Source organism: Eptesicus fuscus, chromosome 11 (assembly GCF_027574615.1).
Source record: "Eptesicus fuscus isolate TK198812 chromosome 11, DD_ASM_mEF_20220401, whole genome shotgun sequence".
In the NCBI taxonomy this organism is placed as follows: Eukaryota; Metazoa; Chordata; class Mammalia; order Chiroptera; family Vespertilionidae; genus Eptesicus; species Eptesicus fuscus.
The window spans coordinates 30,005,508-30,028,437 of record NC_072483.1 but is presented as its reverse complement, the minus strand read 5'-3'; the positions used below and the strand labels follow the sequence as shown (position 1 = coordinate 30,028,437).

The window sequence follows — 22,930 nt, the reverse complement described above, 5'->3', positions numbered from 1 at the left end:
GAGATGAATGCATGTCCAGGGGTAGATTTTTTCAAACAGGATAGATTCTCATCTCTCTGGGAATTGTGTGTGTGGGCACCCCGGCTTACAGATAGAGAACTAATACACCTGATGGGCCACAAACAATACAGTCTATTCACATGGCGTTGTTTAAGATGCTTTCATATTGAAGCGCCTTAACTCCATGAAATATGCAGGACAGGTACAACTCCCTCCTCTTCCAGACGAGGGAAATTTATGATCCAGGGAAGTGCAATCACCAGCCTAAGGGAAGAAGACCACTTAGAGGAATCAGGGAGTAAAGCTCGGAGTTCTGTTCCACTAGATCACACTGACACATCCGTGTAGAGGCATCTAGGGCGAAGGAAAACAGGCGTGAGCAGGAGGAACGGCGTGGGACCACGGCTCTCAAATGTCTCGTAAATATCATCAGCACGAACCGCGGCCCTGTGCAGAGGACAGTACTTGGCCCTGAGTACTCATCCCTATGCTCCAAAGGGGAAGGGGACCAGCTTGGGAAGAGCGAAGGGGGACTGGACTCCTTGTGGGGACCCATACAGTTGGTGTGGCAACAAAGTGGATCCTGACTGCCGATGGTCAGTTTGGAACTAAGCAATGCTGCTCTGCATTCCCATTCTGGAGGGTCTGTTTAAAGTTACAAACCCATGCCAATAAAATTTTAGATTTCCAACCAAGAAAATCCAGGTGACTTTCTGCTCACGGCTTTACATGTGCATACATGAGAACAATGCAAGTAGCCATCACCTACAGGGATATTAGTGGCCATAATGTGGCGTCTGGCCCCTCAGTAGTGGGGTGCAGTTAAGTGGGGATCAATGACACAGTCCAGGAGACTGACTGAGCTCCGGGGCCAGCCCTGATTGGGGACCGTGAGCACAATGGCAGTGATGAGGGACAGGTCACGTGGTGTCCCCCAAGGAGGGCAGAGTCCCCAAGCCAGGGTGTGGCAGCAGGAGAGTCTGGAGCCGCCATGGAAGTGAGGCTGGTGGGGGCAGGTAGAAGGTTCTGGAAGCTTATTCAGTCTGGAGTATGGCCTCAGCCAGGGCCTGGGAGAGCATGGGACAGGATACAGATGCCTAACCAGAGCCCTGACAAAACCAGAGAAGGGCTGGGGCTCGTAGCCCCATAGCCTGAAGGAAGAAGCGAGGCTGCCCATGTGAATTACCGTCTCCACACGCCTGCAGAGAGAAGCAGGGAAGCGGGGGGAGCCCCAGACTCCCGATCTTCCATCAGCAACACACCTGCCGAGGCAGGACCGCCACATCCCGACGCAACGCCCTTCCCTGGCCTATCTGCGTCTGGAACAACACGGAGCGCTTCCCTCTTCTCAGAAGGGCTTGGCAAAGGCAGATGTGCAAATGCTCACTGCCAAGCTAAGTTCACCCCAACACTTGCCTAATGTCATCTTCAGAGCCCATTAGGCATAAATCAGAGTTGGCATTCAAAACACCCCACGACGTGAACAGGGACTTCAGGACCAGGAACGAGGAGCAGGGAAGCAAAGGTTAAATTTAATAACATCTTGGCACAACATCAGAAACTTTAAAAGCTCTTTAAAACCAGGAAATAGAAAGGCATAAAAATTATACCATTGCACAGTGAAGCAAATAACAGGGGGAGATTATAGCTGATACAAATAAAGAACCAATTACCTTTTCGCTCCCGGCCAAATCAACCAGATAAAGCTTCCCACTGAGTTTTTTCTCGGTCTCTACATTCTCTTGTTTAATATTAATCAGGAAGATACTGTGACTTCTAGAGCTGTGTTCATTCATGTCTAAAAAGGAAAATAGTTACTGCTCTACAAAGAACACATACATTTAGGTAGCCAGCCTCTCGTCTGAAAAGCACAACAAATCATCTAATAGCTCCATTTCTTAAAGTCAAGCCAATTTTAAAAATTGAGATCACCGTTTCTTCTTAAAAGCAATGCTCATTCCAGAAATGAAAGATTTTAAATACCTTTAAGTGGCAAAGAAATTAATCTAAAATCTTAGCCGATGATTTAAGATAACAGATTGCCCGCTCCTGCCGAGAGACCCACCGCCAGCACCCACACTAGCTGACCCGCTCCTGGAGGAGCTCAGAGCCTCCTTCCCTGCCTCACTTGAACTCCTCAGCCTTCATCATCATGATCAGTCCCTGACGTACTCCATCTTCCTCGTGCGTGTAGTGCCGCCTTACCAGTAATGCCATAAACTTTCTTTAGGAAGTATTATGGATTAAAACATACCCCTCTTCTATAACCCATGCTAGGTGCAAAGATTAAATATGCTGCATTAGGACTGAGTACTGGAAATAAAAATATTTTTGTTCCCTGGTCTCTGTTCACCAGGCAGGCAGAGACCCCAGTGACTGTCTTACTCAACCCCTACTCACAACCATTTCTTAAATCCACCTCACCACACTATATGAAAAAAACCCTGAGGGTTCCACACACAAAGAAATGTTAGAATAAATGCAACAAACTAGCAGGATTTCTACATACTAACAATGAACATTCCAAAAACGACATTGAGAAAATAATTCTATTTAAAATAGTAATTAAAAAAAAGATACTTAGGAATAAATAACCAAGGAAGCAAAAGACTTGTACACTGAAAAATACAAAATGTTGCTAAAGAAATTAAAGAAGACAAAAAAATGAAAAGACATTTGTGTTCATGGATTAGAAGATTTAATAAATTTAAAAACCACTTTACTGGAATGATAAGTTGTCAATACTATAAAAAGTGATCTTCAGATTCAATGTAATCTCTATCAAAATCTCAATGATGCTTTTCTTTTTTTATATAAATTTATTTTTGTTGATTTCAGAGAGGAAAGGAGGGGGGGAGAGAGTTAGAAACATCGGCGATGAAAGACAATCATTGATCAGCTGCCTCCTGCATGCCCCCACTGGGGGATCAAGACCTGACCAGAAATCAAACCATGCCCTCTTGGTTTCTAGGTCAACACTCAACCTCTGAGCCATGCCAGCTGGGATCAATGATGCTTTTTATAGAAACAGAAAGGTCTATCCTAATTCATATGGAATCTCAAGGTACCCCAAGAGCCAAAACAATCTTGAAAAGGAACAGAGTTGGAGGTCTCTCACTTACTGATTTCAAAACTTACTACAAAACTACAGTAATCAAAACAGTATGGTGCTGGCATAAAGACAGACATATAAACCAATGCAACAGAGAGCCCAGAAATAAACCCTCACATAATACAGTCAAATAATTTTCAACAAGAGTGTCAAGATCATTCAGTGGGGAAAGTACAATCTCTTTACCAAATGGTGCCGGGAAAACTGAATATCCACAATAAAAAAAAAAGAAGAAGAAGAAGAAGTTGGACTCTTACCTTGGGTCACACAAAAAAATTAAGTCAGAAAGGATCAAGGACCCAAATGTAAAAGCTAAAACTATAAACCCTTAGAAGAAAACATAGGGGAATGCTTCATGACACTGGATAGGCAATAATTTCTTGGAATGACAACAAAAACGCAAGCAACAAGAGAAAAAAATAAATTGGACTTCATCAAAATTAAAAACTTTTATGCATCACCCTAGCTGGTTTGGCTCAGTGGATGGAGCATGGGCCTACGGACTGAAGGGTCCTGGGATCAATTCTGGTGAAGGGCACATGCCTGGGTTTCGGGCTCAATCCCCCATAGGGGGCATGCAGGAGGCAGCCGATCAGTGATTCTCTCTCATCACTGACGTTTCTATCTCTCCCTCTCCCTTCCTCTCTGAAATCAATAAAAATATATATTTTTTAAATTTTTATGCATCAAAGGACACTATCAATGGAGTAAAAAGGCAACCCACAGAATGAGAAAAAAAAACTTGTAAATCATATATCTGATAAGGGATTGATAGTCACAATGTATAAAAATACTCCTACAAATCAACAACAACAAAAAATAAACAACCCAATTAAAAATGGGCAAAGGACTTGAATAGACATTTTCTCCAAACATGTACAAATGGCCAATAACCAAATGAAAAAATACTCAACATCACTAATCAAAACCACAATGAGATACCATTTCACATCCATTAGGATGGCTACTAAAGCAAACCAAAAACAAACAAACAGAAAATAGTAAGTGTTACCAAGGATGTGGAGAAACTGAAACTCTTGTATACTGTTGATATGAATGCAAATGATGCAGCTGCTATACGGAACAGTATGGCAGTTTCTTAAAACCTTAAAAATAGAATTACCATATGATTCAGCAATTCTACTTCTGGGTATATACCCAAAAGAACAGAAAGCAGAAACTTGGACAGGTATTTATACATCCACTAGAGGCCCGGTGCATGAAATTCGTGCACGGAGGGGGGGGTTGTCCCTCAGCCCAGCCTGTACCCTCGCCAATATGGGATCCCTCTCACAATCCAGGACTGCTGGCTCCCAACTGCTTGTCTGCCTGCCTTCCTGATTGCCCCTAACCGCTTCTGCCTGCCAGCCTGATCACCCCCTAACCACTCTGCTGCCAGCCTGTTTGCCCCCAACTTCCCTCCTCTGCCGGCCTGGTCACCCCTAACTGCCCTCTCCTGCAGGTTTGATCACCTCCAACTTCCCTCCCTTGCAGGCCTGGTCCTTCTCAACTGCCCTCCCTTGCAGGCCGGGTGCCTCCCAACTGCCCTCTCCTGCTGGCCATCTTGTGGTGGCCATCTTGTGTCCACATGGGGGCAGGATCTTTGACCACATGGGGGCAGCTATATTGTGTGTTGCAGAGATGATCAATCTGCACATTACTCTTTTATTAGATAGGATAGAGGCCTGGTACAGGGGTGGGGGCCAGCTGGTTTGCCCTGAAGGGTGTCCCAGATCAGGTGGGGGTTCCCTTGGGGCGTGGGGCGGCCTGAGCGAGGGGCTTGTGGTGGTTTGCAGGCCGGCCACGCCCCCTGGCAACCCAAGCAGAGGCCCTGGTATCTGGAATTTATTTTCCTTCTACAATTGAAACTTTGTAGCCTGGAGCGGAGCCAAGCCTGGGGCTCCCTCCGAGGCCGGCAGCCATTTGTGTTGGGGTTATAATTGAAACTTTGTGGCCTTAAGCAGGTGGGCCCGGCCAGGGTGTGTGGAAAGCTTTGCTTCCCCTGTTGCCAGTGGCAACCCTGGCCTGCTCTCTCAAGCTCCATTCTGCCACCATTTGTTTGAATTTGTTTACCTTCTATAATTGAAACTTTGTAGCTTGAGTGGAGGCTTAGGCATGGCAAGGGTAGGCGGAAAGCTTGGCTTCCTCTGTTACCTAGGAAACCTTGCTCTCCGTGGCTGTAGCCATCTTGGTTTGGGTTAATTTGCATGCTTGCTCTGATTGGATGGTGGGCGTGGCTTGTGGGCGTGTCAGAGGTATGGTCAATTTGTATATTTGTCTATTATTAGGTAGGATGTTCAAAACAGCACTATTCACAGTAGCCAAAAGATGGAAGCAACACAAGTATCCATCTATGGGTGAATGAATGGATAAACAAAGTGTGATACATACATGCAGTGCAATGTTATTTAGCCTTAAAAAGAATAAATTCCAACATGATACAACATGAATGAATCTTGAAGACATTACGCTAAGTGAAATAAGCAAGTCATAAAAGAACTTGTATCATTCCACTTATATGAGGTACCTCATTGTCAAAATCACTGAGACAGAAAATAGAATGGTGGTTACCAGGGGTTGGGAGGAGAGAGTCTAGGGAGTTATTATTCAACTAGCTTTCCCGTTGCAGGAAAAATCCTGCAATAGGATTTCCTGCTGCACTCTACCCCGCCTCCGTTCCTCCCTTGTCCCCCCCTCACCTTCTCCTCCAGCCCGCCCGCGTTTCCCTTTGCCCCCGGCCCCGCCTCCGCTCCGCCTTTATCACCCGCCTCACCTTCTCCTCCAGCCCGCCCGTGTTTCCCTTCGCCCCCGGCCCCGCCTCCGCCCCGCCCTTGTCCCCCGCCCCGCCTTCTCCTCCAGCCCGCCCGCATTCCCGTTCGCCCCCTGCCCGCCTCCGCTCCGCCATTGTCGCCCGCCCTGCCTTCTCCTCCAGCCCGCCCACGTTTCGCTTCGCCCCCCGCCCCGCCTCCGCCCCGCCCCGCCTTCTCCAGCCCGCCTGCTTTTCCGTTCGCCCCCGGCCCCGCCCCGCCCCGCCCTTGTCGCCCGCCCCGCTTTCTCCTCCAGCCCGCCTGCTTTTCCGTTCGCCCCCAGCCCTGACTTCGCTCCTCCCTTCTCCTCCCCTCCCCCCCTTTCGACGCTGTCTTGGTATGCAAATTAGCCGCCATCTTTGTTGGGGTAATTTGCATACTCGTCCTGATTGGCTGGTGGGCGTGGCTTGGTTGGTGGGCGTGGCTTAGGTGTAGCGAAGGTGCGGTCAATTTGCATATTTGTCTATTATTAGATTAGATGGGTGAATGGAGTTTCAAAATTCTGTAAATAGTGGTGATGGCTGCACAACATTGTGAATGTACTTACTGCCACTGTACATTTAAAATGCTTAAAATGGTAAATTTTATGTTATGTTTATTATACCACAATAATTTTAAAAACCACTTTACTGAAATGATAAGAAAAATAGTAGTGTTCTGGACCAAAAGTTCTGAACCACGGGGCCAAGATGGCTTGTCATAAATAATTCATGACTAACAACAGCTTAAGAAACGAAGTGAATAATTTATTTATAAATGAGCAATGCTATTACTATAAGAATATGAGTCTTACATTCTTTCATGTATGTGCATCAGTGTGTGTGTGTGTGTGTGTGTGTGTGTGTGTGTTAAGCAGAAGAGAAAAAAGTACACAAGTCTAGGCTCCCCTATGAAATTTGCCACATATATAAATAACATGTGATATGTTTTTGGGGTAGAGAATAGGTAAAGAATTACAGTGCTGGATCACAGAATAATAGAACCTTGGGTGGGAGAGACTTAAAGAGGCTAGATCAGTCAACCAACCAATATCTGTCTCTCTTCTACCTATACAGGAACCCACATCTTCTCTGGATGGCAGGCTTTATCTGGGGCAGGATTAGAGTTCCTGTAGTAGCTAGGCCAAAATCTGCCGCCCTGTAGCTTCGACAGTCCTGGGGGTCTATCCATTCAGATCAAACAAAGCAAGCTGACTGTTTCCTAATGTCAGTCCTTTACATATGTTAAGAAATACTGCATTGTCCACAGTCCTCCCCAGATTTATTTCTCTCTTCTGAGCTAGAAAGCCTTAGCTCTTTCAGCTCGTCTTCATAGGAAGTCACTCTCATTCATCCATATCCCTCTGATTAAGACGGACAGCCCCCATTTTTCATGGAACCTCTGCCATTCAAACACTGTAGACCTGCTTCCCTGTTGTGTGTGCACAGGCAAGGAAGGAAAGGAAAAGTAACCAAGCTGGCCTGAATGTGTTATTAACAAGGCATCAAAAGTTTTCAATAATGCTCTCCACTTTCCGAGTTCCTCCTTCCTTTTCCTTTTATACTGAGGGCAGGACTCTAATATGGTTTCTTTCCATGTGTGTGACTGTAGAATTTGTCGGTTTGGATTTTTAAAAATACCTGAACAATAACATAGCTAAAATAAGTAAACTTAGAAGTTTACTTTCCCCACTTTGACTGCTAAGTCGGTTGGTTGGTCGGTTGGTTGGCTACCCCATGGTTCAGGCTTTGGCTGTTGCCAGGTTCCAATGAGTCCCACCCAATATTTCCGAGTACCCTGGACAGCAGGAGGCGCTGTTTCCCACAGCCTGCCTAGGTACACTGCACTTCCCTGGTGTTTTCGTCTCAGTCACTGCATTCATCCGCCTTCCCAGGCGTTATTTCATATGGACCTCCCGGTGGGTAGGCAGACATTTGTGTCCAAAGTTAGAGGGGAGGAAACTCCACACCATGCTTACTTGTTACAGCCACGTGCCGGTTTGCTTTGCCTTCATCTATCACATCCATGACTTCCTCGGGGCTGGATACAAACCGCTCAGTGCACCCCTGCAAGACAATCAGTTCAGGTTCACTGTGAAAATGCTGAAAAGTAACAATGCTTGAAACAGCTAAATATATTCCCATTTCTCCTCTAGATGTGCAGAGAAAGAGAAGGGCTGCAAGGCTGATCCAACAACTTTCCTCCCCTTGCCTAAGGCTTGAATTCTACATTAAAAAAGAAGGCTGAGCAACCCCTAGGAAACACAGAAATAAACCAGAAAAGAAGCCGAATTTCCCTAGATTTTTGAGTACACATTCAAACTCAACAGCAGCGAAGACAGAAATAAAGAAGAAAATCAATGACAGAAAAAGAAATAGATGAAGTTTTGCTTTGTCTTCCATCTTTATTTATTACCATCTAGCCACCAACTTTAACTAGACACTTTGAAGTACTACATAATGCTATAATAGGCTTCCCTTAACAGCAAAGTATAAAGGACTATACTCAATACCAAAGCCCCTTTAAATGTGAATAATAAATGTCTGCTCACTCTGCAATTCTCAGCATGGGCTTAGACATCTGTGATACATTCACACAGAGTGATATGATTGAAGACATTAAATGTCTATTTTTTAACCAGGTGAATTTTAAATGTAAGAAACATGATTAAATATCTGTATGTGCTTTATATATGTAATATTCTGGGCATCTTATGTACTAATTATTATGACAGTGAATGGAGATAAATTAATTGCACATCAATCAAGTCTTCCTCATACCTTTACATATGGGACTCTGTTTTTATCTTCATGAACAGCCAAGTTTGTCTTGGATACTATAGAGATAATAATGATGACATGCAAAGAAGAAAAGAAAAGTTAAAGACCCTGTATTGGTGGAAAAATAGAAATTGTTATAAAAGATAGGCAAACCTATCTCTTTGCAATATATATGAAAGTTTAAGCCTTGGACGAGAATAAGCAGACAGTCTGAAGGCAAGAGAACACCTCCAATACACTTGCATTAATTCCTTAAGCAGAAATGCTATGCATCAGATCAATCTCCCTGCACTTTAGTTACAGAACAAATAAAGGACAAGCATTTGGGTTACTTACCATCGAGTAAGTCCCTGATTTTGTCCAAGTAGATCTCAAAATAGGAAACCTGTTAAAAACAAATTAAGTTTGAAACAGAAATGCCTCACTATATTACAAAAACTCATTATTAGAACTTACAAAAGCTTTTTTCATGCATCAGCTAAGAAGAGTAGGAGGGGTCCAGAGTGAAGACTGAGAGCCACAGCATGCGGAGCCCCGGCCTCTCCTGTATCCCCTGCTTGCCGCTTTGCCAGCTCAGTGTGGGCCACTCGCCATCCCCGCTCATCACAGCTCCCTATGGTTCGAGCCAGGTGCTATTTACATCATGTGCTAGACAGCCACTTACAGGAGGACACTAGCTTTTACTTTAAATGAGCACCAAGCAAACTTCTGGGAATGACAACAGCTGGAATAGAAAACATTCTTTGCAAGTAATTGTCAAAACTCAGTAGGCCTTAAGCTTATGCCTGATATTGACAGCCTCATCTGACTAGGGTGGGAGCATGACCCAAACATTTAAGGAGGTGGGGAGGGTAGTAAAGGTAGTTTACTTAGAACTATAAGAGCTCAGAAAAGTAACTGGGAGAGAAATCATGATGGTGGCAGGTTTAGGGAGTCCAGGAAGGATTTGAACAAAATGTGATTTAATGAAAGACAGCTAGCCTGTAAGAGGGACAGAAAGCCTTCCAACTAATTACTCTCAAACCTCAGCTCCAGCACCACCTACATCAGCATCTCGCATAGCATTTGTTCAAACTGCAAAGGCCTAAACCCGACTGCAGTCCTCCTCTTTCAAAGAATAGGACCCAGGAATCAGCTTCTCAACTCCATACGATGGCTAACGTCTGAGAACAACTTTAACCAGATGTGATCTTGAAAATTTAATTCACGTGTAACCAAGATCCTAGGCCTCAATTTTCCCATCTATTAAATGAAGCCATTAGACTTGATGATGTCAAAAAGTCCCTATAGGATTTTCCATTCTGCCTACACATGCCTTCTGCCTCCCAGACCAAATGTTCTCTTTTATGTTCATGGGTATTTTTGAAAATCTTAACAAAGGAATGGACAAAAAATTACTTTAAACCACGCATATGAGCATGACCAATGGACACAGACTATAGGAGGGCGGGGCATGTGTTGGGGGGGGGAGAGGTCAATGGGGGAAAAAGGATATATATGTAAAACTTTCAGCAATAAAGAATTTTTAAAGAATTATTTTAAAAAATAAAGTTGAAAAAAATAGTTGTGAAGTTGGGATGAATCCTCACCTCCACATCCCAGCTCTGGACCAGTCTTGCCTCTAATCAGGCAACAAGCAAAGACTTTATTACCTGGCAATGGTTCATCATCTTTTGTCTGTATCTCATGACTTCCTAGTATCTCTGAGATCTGGGGTCCCGACTTCAAACCTTGGAATCTATATCTGAGCATCATCTCCAGGTTGTCTGTCTCCCTAACAACCTCTGCCTGCTCAAATGTCTGTCAAACTCCTGTCACTGACCGGGTCTGCTATGGATACATCTACCTAACCTTTGAAAGACGCACTGCTCCCATTCCTGGAATCCTATAGGCCTGTGGCTTCTAATCTTAAATCTCTCTCCCTAACTTAGCCCTGACTGCAGCTAACTCAACCCTGGCTCCAACCCGTACTATGTATTCCAGAATTGTCTGATTTTCAATAAGACGTTTCTGGTATCTTTGAGATTTTAAACATGTGCCCTTATTTCCATAGATTATAGATAAAATTTAAGTACATCTAAAATGCAGTCATTGAACTAGATATTAGCAAATCTGGCCATTAGAACCCTGTCTACATTTAATATAAGTAGAAAGAGAATCTGAGTTATTCATTTCTTTTTACTACAGCAGATAATGACCGCTTTTGGCAGGGACTTTTAATTTTGCCATTTTTGTCACTTCAAATACTTTGTGAGGCCAGGTAAAAGAAAAATAAATAGGCATTGTTTGGCATTAAGAAAACACATATTCAGCCCTAACCGGTTTGGCTCAGTGGATAGAGCGTCCGCCTGCGGACTGAAGGGTCCCAGGTTCGATTCCGGTCAAGGGCATGTACCTTGGCTGCGGGCACATACCCAGTAGGGAGTGTGCAGGAGGCAGCTGAATCGATGTTTCTCTCTCATTGATGTTTCTAACTCTCTACCCCTCTCCCTTCCTCTCTGTAAAAATATCAATAAAATATATTTTAAAAAAGAAAAAGAAAACGCATATTCAGAAATGTTTAAAATCACTGTGGGACCTACTTTTAAGGGACAGATTTTTAATATTGCCTTAATCAAGCCCCTTTTTCTTGATTAGGCCTGTCACTACTCAGTCCAAAATATAGAGCAGTCCATAGCTAACTTTTATGTGTGAAATAAGTAAGCATAACTACAAACAGAGGAGAGGAACCTGGGCAGTAAAATCCAGCTCTAGAGACTTGGGTGTTGTTCCTCCTCTCCTCCCCCTTCATGCTGGGGCTGTTCTTACCTTAATAAAATTCTAATGGGAGACCCTATTTTGAGGGCAGTAATTGGTTTAACATCTTATTCCAGGATTATCCCTTAAGAACCCCACAGCAGTTGGAGGTATTTAAATGCAAACAGCCTTAAAGATGCACTAAGCTCCTAAATCTTGATCCCATCAAAGCAACAAGCTTCTGTGTCCTTAGATATAAAGAACCCTGGCAAGAAGCTGCTTCAGCCAACAAAGGGAACATAAGGAAAAAGATTTGCCAGATGCAATTTATAATTGGGCAGTCATTGCCTTGTTTTTATATAATTTATGAAAGGTACTTGGCAGAAATAAAAAGGGTAGAATTTTAATATAATGGAAAAGTTACTGCATGTGCTGGTCAGATCAAGAGCTTAATCTCAACTCTGCCAATGACTTGATATGTAACTTTGGACATCTGGATCTACTTCTCTGAACTTCCATTTCCTCGACTCTAAAATGGTGGGACTAGTGGAATAAGGTCTCAGCTTTCACGGATGATCAGCCTCTTGACTGATCTGCTCAGCTCCACATCTTCTTAGAACTGCCCACCCCTGTCCACCCTGCCCCAGTCACCATGGTGGGGGCCAGTCAGCCATGTGCATCTTGGACACAGCTAATTGGAGCTGGAGGATCACCTACTGCAGGCTGGGCCAGTGAGCCAGCTTCCTGGGGAATTAGGAATTAGCAGTAAGGGAATGTGGAGCAGGGGCTGCCATGGTGCACCCCCCCCACCACCACCACACCCACACACTCACACACACCCACACACCCACACACACCCACACACACACACACCAAAGAAAGCAAGAAGGCAGAAATACAGAGACTGTGATGAATGTGGTGTTTCTTTGTGGGATTATAAAAATGCTCCAGAATTAGGTAGTGATCATCGTTGTACAATTTTGGAAAGAAACTAAAAACTATCAAATTGTATACTTTAAACGAGTGAATTTTATGATATGTGAATTATAACTCAATTTTTTTAAGTTAAAAAGAAAAGGTAGGACCTGGATTTCTTGCTTTTCCACAACCCGTCCCCTCCAGGCCTGCTATCAGATTCTCTATCTTAGAACCACTTCCTCTTTTTGCTTAAACAAGTGGCTTTCAGTCACTTGCAAACAAAGAAGTGCCAATGAATATACCCCAAATACCAACATGAATTTAAGCAAAAACGTAAGTTCTGGTTTAAACACACAAACAAACAAAACAAAGGAGAGAAAGAGAATTCCCTTCCCCAACATTTCTCAGCGTGTACTCCTCAATACACTAGTGCCAGGGAGGAAAAGCGTGCCCAGCCAAGCTGGCAAATGTAAGTCTCATGTCCCCTTTGCAGAATCGAATTACACAATAGCATATCTAAGCATGTGATAAATGTAACACTGTGCAATGCGGCATGTCCCCAGCCTATATGGCCACATAAGTATTTTCCCTGGTAAACATAGTATTCATACTTCTATGAATAATAAGAGGGCTGTGTTCCACGGAACACACTTTGTGGACTCATTCCAATCATATCTGTAGAAACCCACAGGGAAAAGGGCAGGAGTCGGGCAGCTATCAAGGTGATTCCATCCGAAAGAGGGCTTTTACCTTATCTCATTATCTCAGTAAACCATCTGACAGCTAAGCATTACCTTAATTAGTAAATAAAAAATATGGCTCTGCTTACCACAGGAATGTCATTTAAATTAGAGAAGACCATCTTTTTCATGTGTACACAATAAGAAGGAAGCCAAGAAACATAATTCTGGGCTCTGTTTCTTTTCTCGGGTCTTCAAGCAATGGCACTTACCTTGATGTGAAACTCCAGGTTTTCATCCATGGAATATATATGGTCAAAGATGTCGTGTGCAATCCTTGGGATGATCCCCATGAGTTGAGGGTCATGCAGCTTCCCCTAGTGGGAGAAAAACACAAACACAGGTGTTAGAGCACCGGAAAACACGTGAGATGAGAAAGACCACACCTGGGTTTCTTAAACAGAACTCTGCGGAACAGGAGCACCCACGCATGGACTGACTACTCCCCTGGAGCCACCTGACATGCCAGCTCACCAAAAGTTAGCCCAATAACTCCACGTGTCGGTTTTCTTTCCCAGCAGAGGACAGCTTGTTCTGCGAGGTTGTGAGGTTGGGAAGCCCCAGAGTGTTCCTTCCTGCTGCCACTCAAATCAGTGTGCATGTGAGTCAGTGGGTAGGAAGGAGGAAGAGAATGGCTGAGAATATATGGGTGACTATAACATACTGAAAATGTGGGCTTTGTTTTTGAACTTTTACAACCTGACCAGAACCTACAAACCCAAGTTAACCTGCTTTAATGCAGTCACCTTGAGAGATGACAGATTCATTAATATCATCATTATTAAAAAAAAATTCCTAAGAACCTGGTTAGAAAATACCTTCATCACTTTACAAACCAATCAAGAAAATCCATTTTATTAATTTCTTTTTTAAAATCTGTAATTCCCAGCCTGAATTGTTCCAAATAATGACTGGCTGTTTCTAATCCATAAATCCAAATGTAAGATAGTCTCTTATTCTTTACCTCTTTTTTTTAATTCTATTCATTTTATCTAAGGAGTAGAGGAATAGATGGATTCTTCTGCTATGTGAACTATCACTAAATTCATTTTTAAGATCCAGACTTTCAAAAAGATACTAGCAGGATATGAAAGCAATTCCTAAAAAAGAGTTCTCAAGTATTTAAAGCAACAGTCTTAGCATGGACCTGGGTGGACAACTCCCAGAGAGACTGATTGATTGATCTTTATCCTCACCCAAGGGTAAATTCATTGATTTGAGAGAGAGAGAGAAACATCGATGTGAGAAAGAAATATCGATCCTGTATATGCCCCAATGGGGACTGAATCTGCAAACCAGGTATGTGCCCTGACAGGGAATCAAACCCCCAACCTTTTGGTGAGCCACTGGCCAGAGCCCCGAGAGTTGTATTTATGCCCACACTCAAATGAACACTTATGTTCCATTACATGTTAAACAACCCTTCAGTGCACAGATGGCCTGCATCTAAGTGGTCACTGGCAACTATATTCCCAGAGAATTTTTCAGACCCTTTGAAAGTTTTAAAACTCTAGGAACAAATGGACCTGGAAGACAGCACAAAAGCCAGGGTGCTCTTTAGTGTTGCAGGGAAGCCCCACAACCTTTACAATCTTGACTCATATCCTTGTTCCAAATCTGCCCAATACCTGGAAAACTGCTTTGTTTTTCTCAATCAAATCCTCTATTTCCTTCAGGGGTTCACCCTATAGTGCCTTGCTAACAGGTTGACTTCCAAGCCAACAGCTGAGTTACCAAAAGCAAGAAGTCATGTGACCCAGCACTGGTTCTGGTCTCCGGCAAAGCTCTCCTACCTGGGAAATTGGGCACTCCTTGGAATGTCCTCCCCTGCTAAGATCCTAAATCATTTGATGTGTTTAGATTGCTGTTTAGTTTACACACTCCCTAAAGGCGGAGGTCACGTGACCCATGCATACGTGCTCACCCCCACTGCTTATACTTGGTACAGTATCTACTGCAGAGAATTATTGTGGAATTGAAATGCAACAGTTATATATAAAATCAGTGACAATAAATGTTAGCATTCTATTATTCAGTTCACAACAGGCTCTCATTAAGCAGTTGTTGGAGTTTATTTGACCTGAGGTCTGAAACATATTTCTACCCCACACCATTAATATGTGTCTTATGAAGCAACATCAAATGACAGAGACTGAGTGGCTCAAATGTTGGTCACTTTAATTTGCATAAACATGTAACAAATCAAATACTGGACCTCATTTGCCCTGGACTGTGGAAGTGGTGGCAGAAATGACACCTGCGGTGAAAACACAGATCTCTCCAGTCAAATGCTCTGACACCATGGGGCCAATCTTGACTCAGAGTCTAAAAGTTCCCCCACCCCCACTCTCTCCAGAGCTCTTTAATAATTCATCACAATCCTTTAGCTTCTCCTCAGTATCCACAACCAAAGAAGAATGATTGATAATCCAAATATCACGTATAATGGACTCGAATCTGTTTCCCTAGACACTTTCCCTTGCAACAGATTCATCTTCCAATTGATTCCTCGTTAATACAGCACTGACATCCTTTGCTTGCCTTTGTCAGGGAAAGAACCGAGGCAGAACCAGCGGTACATCTAGGATGCTCCCCGTTTTGTTTCCCTGAAGCCTCCACCCCAACATCACATGAGAGGGAAGCACATGTTCATTTGGAGACAGAAGTGATCCCCAATCTACTACAACAAGCTTAAGGACTGAGATGCCTGATCTAGCTCATAAGCCCAGGAGTGGTGGGGGCCTTTATGCTCAGTGGACTGAGCCTGCTCAAACAATCTGTGTGTGTGTGTGTGTGTGTGTGTGTGTGTGTGTGTGTATGTGTGTGTGTTGTGGGGGGGGAGGGAAGGTTTTGATTTGTGAAGTGTTGTGTGTGTGGTGTGTGTGTGTAGTGTATATGTGTGGTATGTGGTGTGTGTATGCAGAGTCTGGGTGTGAGCGGTGTGTACATGTGTTGATATGTGTGGTATGGGGTGATGGTATGTGTGTTGGGGGGGTGGTGTTTGAGACAGAGGTGTTCCATTAAGAAGACCTTCACTGCTTCTAGGCTAATTATCTTGCAAATGAAATACACATGGACACACATACAGCAAATATTAACCTCGGGCAATCAGAGGTGGTAGAGAAGCAGACGGCCACCGGAGAAGAGAAAGTTCCTTCAGGTGGGGAGGTGTGGGATGGCTTCCCTGAGGAGCCGATTCCTGAGGGACGAGTAAGATTAGGGCCGGGCAGAGAGGATGCAGGCAGAGAGGATGAGATGGGAGTAACAGAGCAAAGGTACAGGAACCAGGAGAGAATGATGCCCATTCAGAGAACAAGTTTAGCTGGCAGGAGGATCAGGGATGGACTTTAATAGCAAAGAAGTGTACCACTTCATCACCATGCCTCTCCGAGAGAGCAAAAGAACATTTTTTAAAATATTTGATCCTGTATAATCTTCTTCAAAAACGTCCCCCACTTCTCAGTATGGCCTTCTAGGAGCAAGTATGAAAAAAGAAACCAGACCCAGGCCGTGGGCCACTAAACAACACTCTCTTTGTTCCAGCCCCGGCTGCCTCCTCAGCCTCCCAAGGAGGACGTTTCCTGAAACACTTAAGATGGGAAAGCAGGCAACCATCAGCGCAAGGCACTCAGACAGGCTCATTAAGACCACTTGGCAGGCTCTCCCGGCGGCAGGGCAGCCCATACCCATTCGATGGCCTCCAGGTGTCCCTTTGGGCAGATGGAAAAACACCAGTGTCGCCATCCATCCATGTCAGTGTGCTGAAGGCCACGAGGTGAGGCTGAACAACAGGCAGCCCGCTCCTCCCACCCAGCCAGCACCCAGCAGCACCGCCTCCAGCGCAGGCCCCCCAGCCCAGGCCAAGCAGCTGCGCCTGCAGCTCAGCACCAGCACTCTCAAGGGTTTCATATTTTTACTGAAAATCCGCCTTAAATGCTCCATCTTCAAAAGCTAATCTTTCCAATTTTATGTAGGCTTATCTGTTTGTTCCCCTCAATAGAAGGTAATGGAATCACCACTGGATGTCAGAACAAAAATGGGGGATTAAAATGAAAACAGCTTTAAAATGTGACAGCTCTGTCCCCTCCCAAAGCCTCTGAAGGATCACAATGTGTAACTCCGAATAGTAACATGGCTCCTTTCAGGTGGTGCAAGCCCCACAGGGTTTCTCTCCATTTAATGGCTTCCAGGGTCCTGGATTTCTTGGTCTCCTGCAGTCTCTACGGCTTTAGCCTGACTCCTCTTTTTCCTCTAAAATATCCCCTACCTGTTCTCCAATTTATAATCACCCCCCAGAAAGAGCCAGATTAAATGGGGTGGGGGCATCAGGAGAGGCCTCACGTCCCCCACTCCCTCCTCCTGTAGGCATGAGGATGAGATTTACAAAAGTCACACTCAAATGCTATCAGCCTTTTAAAACCCACGAGGAGAGGAGGGCCACAGGATTTAGCAGCTGTGAGCGTATCGGCACAGAATCCCTTTTGGTCCCGAGTCCCTCTGGGTCCCCAGCACTGCTGCAGCCATTGTGGGGTTCATGCCGTGAAACACCGAAGGCTGGAGGTGCTCTCATGCATGAAATGCCTCCAATTTTAGTTTTAATTTGCCGACACACCTCTTTGCCAGCATTGTGCCTCCACTTATTCTCCCCACTCATAAACACAACCCAGATTTTACTCTGGAGTCTTTCCTTCAATGGTTTACAATTTAAATACCTGATATTTAGCGAACACCTTGCATTTTCCAAAAATGACTTAATCCCTAAACTAAAAAGGTCGCTCTTGTAAACATTCTCTAAGATTTTGTAGAATTTTAAATAATGCATTTGGGGGAGGTTGTTGCTGTTTTGTATATTATGTGGTAATTTTCCCCAAGACCTAAGACTGATTGATATCCTCAGGAGATGCCCTCTCTCTTTCCTATGCCTTCTGACCTATGGAGGAGCTTCAGTCCCGGGCTACTGGAGTGGGTGGGACTTGGAAAATGCATAAGCGCAACACTTCTCAAATCTAGAAGGGTAAGGGTCTGGGACCCAGTACGAGGGGCAGACGAGGGGCTGGGGCAGCAGCACGGGACCCTGGGCCTGCGTGCCAAGCTGTGCTGCTGGAGGAGGCCCAGTGTCAGGAGGCAGTCCCACCCTGCCCAGAGGGGGTGGCAAACAAGCCTCGTGCTTCCTTTCATCTGTGCAGCCTCTGAACCACTTTTGTCTCCAGCAAATGGTGAAAGTGAGTCAACACAACAGAAATGAGATCCCCAGAGTCATACCCCACACTTGAAATCAGTGTGAGCAGAACATCAGCGCCCCGAGGATTTTAGCCTCATGCCTTTGAAATCTCCTCTTCAATAGGAATGATTCATAAGCTAAACTGATTCTGCAGCAGCCGTCTCCGTGATATTCCCAGGAGGGCACCGTAAATGGAAAAACCTAAGCTTGAAGGATTAAGGATTCATCTTACCCCTCTTAGAAACTGAATTCCCCCAAAGTTTCTCAGTGCAGTTTCTTATAATAACCACGCTTCCACCTCTCCTAACACGCCAGGTGGGCCCCGCCTTTAGAAGAAAGATCTGGCCCTGAAGGCCTCCAGGAGTCCATGGGGAAAGCAGGGAAAGAAGAGGTTCAGGGGCCAGTCTGTCTGCAGATGTGCTTTGTCTGGAGGACAGCCTGGGCCACAGAGCTCCATGGCCCACAATCAAGCTGGGGTCACACCCTCAAGCGCCCACAGGGGCCAGGTGTGTAAGTGAATGAGGAAGGATGCTGAAGATGAGTTCATACTCATGGTGTGCATGGAGTGGGCTGGGACAGACCAGAGAGCCAGGGCCCCCACAGTGTAACATTTTAACAGATACTGCATCAAACCTCTCCTAGTTCCACCAGACATGTGAATAGAAAGCTGACCAAGACAATGAAGATCCCTGCTTTGAAGCTTACCCGTAATATTATGGTGAAATTTTACCTAGTGTTGCTAGATCTTCAGAATTTTAAACCAAATTTGGACACTTAAAATTGTGTGACATCATTTCATTTTAAACATTGCCTAAAATTAAAAACAAAACAAAACCACTGTGCAGGCCAAACAAAAATGTGTCTGTGGGCTGAATCTGGTCCATAAGCTAGCTTCTTTCATCTCTGACCTACAGTTTTCTACATTTCTGAGGAGACGCCTCCCCAGGGGTTCTCCTTAGGGTAAATGATTTTCACAAGAGATTTTCTGTTAGACTGGGCTCCAGCCCATACGAATACTCACACCACTGTTTAGCCTGTTGATGATTATTCTAAATAAAATTATTATTATTATGACAGAGCTATTAACAAAGGATTTTTTAAAAATACTGAACTCCTGAGATTTTATTACTCACCATTATTTTTAAACTCTTAAAGATACAATAAACTGGCTAAACATAACCATCCCTTAACCATCTCTATTGCCCAGTAAAAAGCCACATGCACTTTAAGTTCTGTTCAGTCTCAAAGCCTGCTGCAATCTTACCTCCATGGTATGCGTTTTTCCTGATGAAGTCTGTCCATAAGCAAAAATTGTCCCATTGTAACCTTCAAGGACATCTGCAAGCAAGAAAAAACAAGTGAAATTAACCCATTACTTTGATCATATGCATATTTTTAAATTACATTTTCCAAATGGTCCATCTCATTTATTTCAACTCCATTTGCTAAAATTTTAAGTAGAATTGTGAGGAAAAAGGCAGAAATGAGAGTCTCCCCTGCTCCACAAAGAGAAATGGACTCACGTTCCTCCAGAACGTGTTAGGGTAGAGGGAGGCGGACACACTTCTCCCAGTAACATCAAAATTACAACAGACGTGGAGCTTCTGTTTTCCTTTTAGTAGAAAGATACTTGGGTTTTCTTCTCTAAGTTGCTCTCTTGAGATCAGCCAGGGGAAGAACCATTATCCGTGCCCTGCGTCTCTGGAGTGAGGTGCAGAATAGAATTTCTTTCCTGAAGGTCTGATTTGGGTTGGTTTGAACCCTGGCCCAGGCGAGCTCCTTGGGGAGGTTTCTTGTGAAGGCTACACCAGAGCCCCTGCAGAGGGAGCTGGTCCAGAGCTGTGGGGGCAGGGCCCGCTCTGTAAACTGAGCCACACAGCAACAATCCAATCAGCCCAGACACCGCCAAGGCCCTGACTCAAAGTTAATGCCTCTGTTTTTAGCGACTGAACCCATCAGCATCGGGGTTTCTTTAACGCACTGTGAGCACACTGGGCAGCCGCACAGGGCAGCCGGCTCCCATGGGGATGGGAAGGGTGTGATGGAGCCTGCTCTGCGCGGAAGATTATCTGTGGGAATTCTTTCAAAGCAGCAGAGGTAATCAAAATACATTGTGTGCAGGTTTCCCTCAACCCTCCTTCATCCACATAAACCTCATGGAAAGGGGAATGGTGCACAATTAATATCCTTGACCACCCTCTCTACATAAGGGGAGGAGCCTTCATTCCCCAAAGGATGTGCAGCGAGAGGACCCCACACCCAGCTGTCCTCTTTCAGGGCATGGAGCCAGGAAATCAGCTCCATCTAGTTCAGGTCCTGATCAGGTGTGTTTGGTTGGTGGGTGAATCTCTCTGAATTGTGTGATGCCCGTTGGTTTTTGTTGTTTTGCTGGATTTCCTAAAAAAATATTTAATATACATTTTACTGATCTGAGGTTACTGAAGTCTGAACTGAGGCCAGAAAAGAAAGTGGGATGTCGTTTAGGAAACTAAAGAAAGGAAAATTAAGTGGCAGGATTTTTTAAATCGTAGCAGCCCTCAAGAGTTTGCATCAAGCTATACTGAGAGAATGTTCACACGTATCAGGCTTCTGGTAATGGTTTCCCTGGTAACAGGGAAAGCAAAATCTTGAAGAAGACGGAAGGGTTGGAGGTTCAAGCTTCAGTTTTCACGAAAATGCCAACTTTCTCAGAGAAAAGATTCCTCAGAGCTGAAAACAGTGGCCAGAGCAGAGAGCCTCTACACGTACATGAATGTGATAAGCTTTGAGGGACCCAGGAAAGAGGTTCCGCATTTTCGCTGTACTTTTATTTATTTATTTATTTTTGAGATTGCATTGATTAAAGCTCGGGACAGGGAAAAAGGCAAGGCCTAGGATAGAAGAAGCGACAGGAGAGCCTGGGTGGGGCTGCTTTGTCTCTGGAAACATGGGCAAGAAATGATCCAAGGCCGGGCTGCTGTCATCTCCCTGGGAGGTCGGAGAAAAACAGCTTCAGGGATAAGCCCAGGACTAACTGCCGCTGCCCATGCTCCCCTGGCTGCAAGTCTCGTGGGGTCCCTGGAACTTAGGGGAGAGAGGTGTGCCTCGGGGGAAGAATGGGAGAAAGGGGAAGGCGTGGTGTGCTCCTGGGAGGGAGAGCGTGCTCCTTTGGTTGTACTTTTAAAATTCCATATTCATGGCACAAACAACTCCAGGCAACCAGGATTCTAGCCCCCATCACCGCACTAAAGCTTCTATTTCTTTTTTTAAAATAAATTTTATTGATTTTTTTTACAGAGAGGGATAGAGAGTTAGAAACATCGATGAGAGAGAAACATCGACCAGCTGCCTCCTGCACACTCCCTACTGGGTATGTGCCCGCAAGCAAGGTACATGCCCTTGACTGGAATCCAACCTGAGACCCTTGAGTCCGCAGGCTGATGCTCTATCCACTGAGTCAAACCGGTTAGGGCAAGCTTCTATTTCATAGACATTAAACATCTCCCCCCAAACTGAAAGGGCTTCCTTAGCTTAAGCCTCCATGTAGGACGCACTCTGGGACCCATTAGCTCAGGCGTTAGGACAGGGCTGAGGGAGCCAAGGCCGAGGGTCCAGCTGCCTCTGCTCCTGGGATTGGGCCCCTGGCCACCCTGCAAGTGCCCATGTTCCCAGGCGGGGCCTCTGAGCAACCCGCCACACCCTAAAGAGAACTCAGCTCAGAGCCCCAGCCCTGCCGCCAGGAGAAAACCTGCGCGGGCTTCCTCCCCTACAGAAAAGCGGTGGGCCCGGAGCGGCCTGGGCCTCCCAGAAGCCCCAGCCAGTCTGCCTCCCTGAATCCCCGCTCACTCAGCAGAAGGCAGCCCCACTAACCCCAGGCAGCGGCGGCTCACCGAACGCCCGCGGGGTAAGAACTGGGACACATCCGTGACCTTGAGGAGTGAGGAGCTGAGGAGCACATGGAGCTATATTAGAGAATCCCTGATTGCTTGCTGCTGCTATTTTAACACTGAGCGCAATGCTTTCATTTTATTTTTTTTTTTAGGAAAAAGAGAACAAATACAAGCCCAATAGAGCAAACTCCACTTGGCCTTTAAAGTCTTTACAATCATGTTACAATAAATTCATTGTTGAAGAAACTGTGCCTAGTGCTCAAGGTTGAACGGAGTGATGGCTGCCCTCTATCAATTCAATTCTGAATTAGAAGGTAATTTAAAAAGAAAAAAAAAGAAAAGGCTCTCTGAACCCAGTGTTCTCTATTTTCTCCCAAACTCTGCGTTGGGGAGGGAGCGTTGTTTGTTTATTCGCTTACTCTATGTGTGGTTATTTCCTCTGGGTGGAAAGGAGAAGTGGGGGAGGCCTGAGGGGGTGCAGCACAAACAACGCCTTTGGGGCTGGACCACTGAGATGACAGGAGATGCAGGGAGCCGGAGAGCCGCCAAAGAAAGAGCGAGCAGGCCTGTGCTAGCGCCACACGGAGCCACACAGCCACCCACCACCTCGAGCAGAGACAGTCCACAAAAGGCACTTTCATCACGTTGAGGGACAGTTCCTGGGCCAGAGGGAAGCATTTGTTTCAGAGTCTCTACCGTGACAAAAGCCACAGAGCAGGGAGCCGGCTCGGCCAGACAGAACCTTCCTTTGTGACCGTTTCTGGCGTG

At 45.1% G+C, this 22,930-nt stretch overlaps 2 protein-coding genes across 2 annotated transcripts in view; both read right to left on the bottom strand.

Moving 5' to 3' along the window:
* EPC2 (enhancer of polycomb homolog 2) overlaps positions 1-22,930 on the bottom strand; it is a 526,369-nt gene that overhangs the window by 255,943 nt on the left and 247,496 nt on the right. The window lies entirely within an intron of this gene.
* The window catches only part of KIF5C (kinesin family member 5C), a 137,393-nt gene that overhangs the window by 55,949 nt on the left and 58,514 nt on the right, over positions 1-22,930 (bottom strand). The window contains exons 3-8 of the mRNA XM_054723487.1: positions 19,558-19,631; positions 13,285-13,389; positions 9,015-9,063; positions 8,679-8,734; positions 7,877-7,964; positions 1,674-1,798 (exon numbers count right to left, since the gene is read on the bottom strand). Coding sequence (XP_054579462.1) covers positions 1,674-1,798; positions 7,877-7,964; positions 8,679-8,734; positions 9,015-9,063; positions 13,285-13,389; positions 19,558-19,631 — 497 coding nt within the window. The remainder of the gene's footprint in view (positions 1-1,673; positions 1,799-7,876; positions 7,965-8,678; positions 8,735-9,014; positions 9,064-13,284; positions 13,390-19,557; positions 19,632-22,930) is intronic.